Source organism: Tiliqua scincoides, chromosome 5 (genome assembly GCF_035046505.1).
Source record: "Tiliqua scincoides isolate rTilSci1 chromosome 5, rTilSci1.hap2, whole genome shotgun sequence".
Lineage (NCBI taxonomy): Eukaryota > Metazoa > Chordata > Lepidosauria > Squamata > Scincidae > Tiliqua > Tiliqua scincoides.
In genome coordinates, this window is record NC_089825.1 from 100,780,123 (window position 1) to 100,782,310 (window position 2,188).

At 45.2% G+C, this 2,188-nt stretch overlaps 1 protein-coding gene across 1 annotated transcript; it reads left to right on the top strand.

Annotated features, from left to right (window-relative positions):
- Positions 1–611: 611 nt before the first annotated feature.
- On the top strand, positions 612–1,535 carry LOC136652631 (olfactory receptor 6A2-like). Its single transcript, XM_066629560.1, has one exon. It carries the CDS (start codon positions 612–614, stop codon positions 1,533–1,535), a length of 924 nt encoding a protein of 307 aa, XP_066485657.1.
- The last annotated feature ends 653 nt before the right edge of the window (positions 1,536–2,188 follow it).

Sequence of the window (2,188 nt, forward strand, 5' to 3'; positions counted from 1 at the left end):
GTTGCAGCCATTTATAACGAAACTTATCAATTTTTAAAACCAGGGTTCCTTTCAATCACAAAATGTGGAAACATCAGGACCTCAGTTCTACTGCAGTGGGGTTTGCTATGGTGTTATTTATTTGTGAAAATTATAAGTTTGTCCTTGACAAATTGTTTGCTGCTACAGTTAAAACTCGATTGCTTTTGTAATTCCTAATTTAAACTAGGAAGTCCAACATTGGCTTGATGAAGTTTAAACTGGGCCGTACTGGTAATGAAATCAGGAACTTCCTCCCAATCTTCCCATCGGTGAATGGGTGCAGTGTATTTTGCAGGGGCTGTCTGATACAGGGAGTTCAGGGAGACTGCTTGGTGAGATGGTCTCAACAAGCAGTGGGACTTTGTTTTAGTACCACTCATGTTCTCATGTCTCCCTCATCTCTTGTGGGCTCCAGAAATTCATTCAGATATGATCATTCTTCCCCAGCCTTTGTCAGGGTTTTGTCAACTTCTGCAATCAAAATGTTGCACCATCAAGGAATGTGGAATATGATTTACCTATGAAGCATACACATGCAACTATACTTTGAAAATACCTTACAGCTTTGCAGCAACAAAATGCTATTTCAAATGCACGAGAAGAACAGGACACAAGTGTTTATCCTAGTAGGCTTTCCTGGAGGGCTTGCAATGCAGATGTCACTATTTACAATCTTCCTGATTTTATATGTATTGACAGTAACGGAGAATGTGGTCGTCATTCTACTGATCCGACTGAACAGCAAACTTCATAAGCCAATGTACCTCTTTCTGGGTAATCTTTCTTTCCTGGAGATATGGTACGTCTCTACCACTGTCCCCAAGATGCTGGCTGGCTTTGCAGCAGAGGAGAGAGAGATCTCTTTCATAGGTTGCATGACCCAGCTGTACTTCTTCCTAGCCCTGGCATGCACTGAGTGTGTCCTTCTAGCTGTGATGGCCTACGATCGCTATGTTGCCATCTGCAACCCCTTACGCTATCCAGTCATTATGAGCCAAGAACTCTGTATCCGCTTAGCAATGGGCTCCTGGATGAGTGGCTTTCTCATAGCCACTGCAAAGATCTTTCTCATCGCACGCCTGAGCTATTGTGGGCCTAACTCAATCAACCATGTCTTCTGCGATGTCTCCCCACTTCTCAACTTGGCCTGCACTGATATGTCAATGACTGAGCTCATTGACTTCCTTCTTGCCTTACTCATTCTTGTTATTCCACTCAGTGTGACCATTGCCTCTTATATCTGCATCATCTCCACGGTCCTTCGCATCCCTTCAGCCAAAGGAAAGCAGAAGGCCTTTTCCACCTGTGCCTCACACCTGATGGTAGTAACTATTTTCTATGCTGCCTCCCTTTATATCTATGCCCGGCCAAAGTCCCTTGTCTCCTTTAACTCTAACAAGCTGGTGTCTGTTATTTACATAGTTGTAACACCACTTCTTAATCCAGTCATCTACTGCCTAAGGAATCAGGAATTTAAGGATGCCCTCCGAAGCAGCACAAGGGCCTTTTTCTAGACTGTAACAGCAAATACTGTGCATGGTTACTCAGAAGAAAGTCCCACTATGTTCTAAGAAATGCTTTCTCCCATGTTAGGGTTCAGTCCTCTCCAACTTTCCAGCACCTATGCAGTCGCAATGCAGCCCAGAGGTTAGGGAACAAATGTTACCTTACGTTGAGGAGGCCTCTGTGACTGCCCCCCCTCCCGCGTGATACAGTGCATGTCCCACTGGTACAGCTGCCTCAGTGCTGGAAAGTTAGATAGGATTGGGCCTTTCGCATGTGTAGGACTGTAGCCTAAATATAGCACTGCAAGAGGCATACTGGCTCTCTGCTTCAGTGCAAAGCACATGACATGTAAGTATTTCTAGAAATCCTATGTGTGCCCACCAGCACCAATGCAGCCTCACCCAAAAAGGCACACACTGTATGCTTTGATGGGGAGAGGGAGCAATCAGACTGTTAGAGGTAAGTAAAAATGTTGTGTACTTATCTCCAGCTAGGCTGCCCAATTGCCAATGGATCTCCTCAGACGTGTGTCACATATGGACGTAATCCAAAGGACCTCCTTGGACATATTACGAAGTGATGCAGGTCCAAGGAGACGAAGGGGCAGGTCTGGGCTGCAAAAAGGTGAAAGGATCTGTCTAAGGCTGCAATCCAGAGGCGC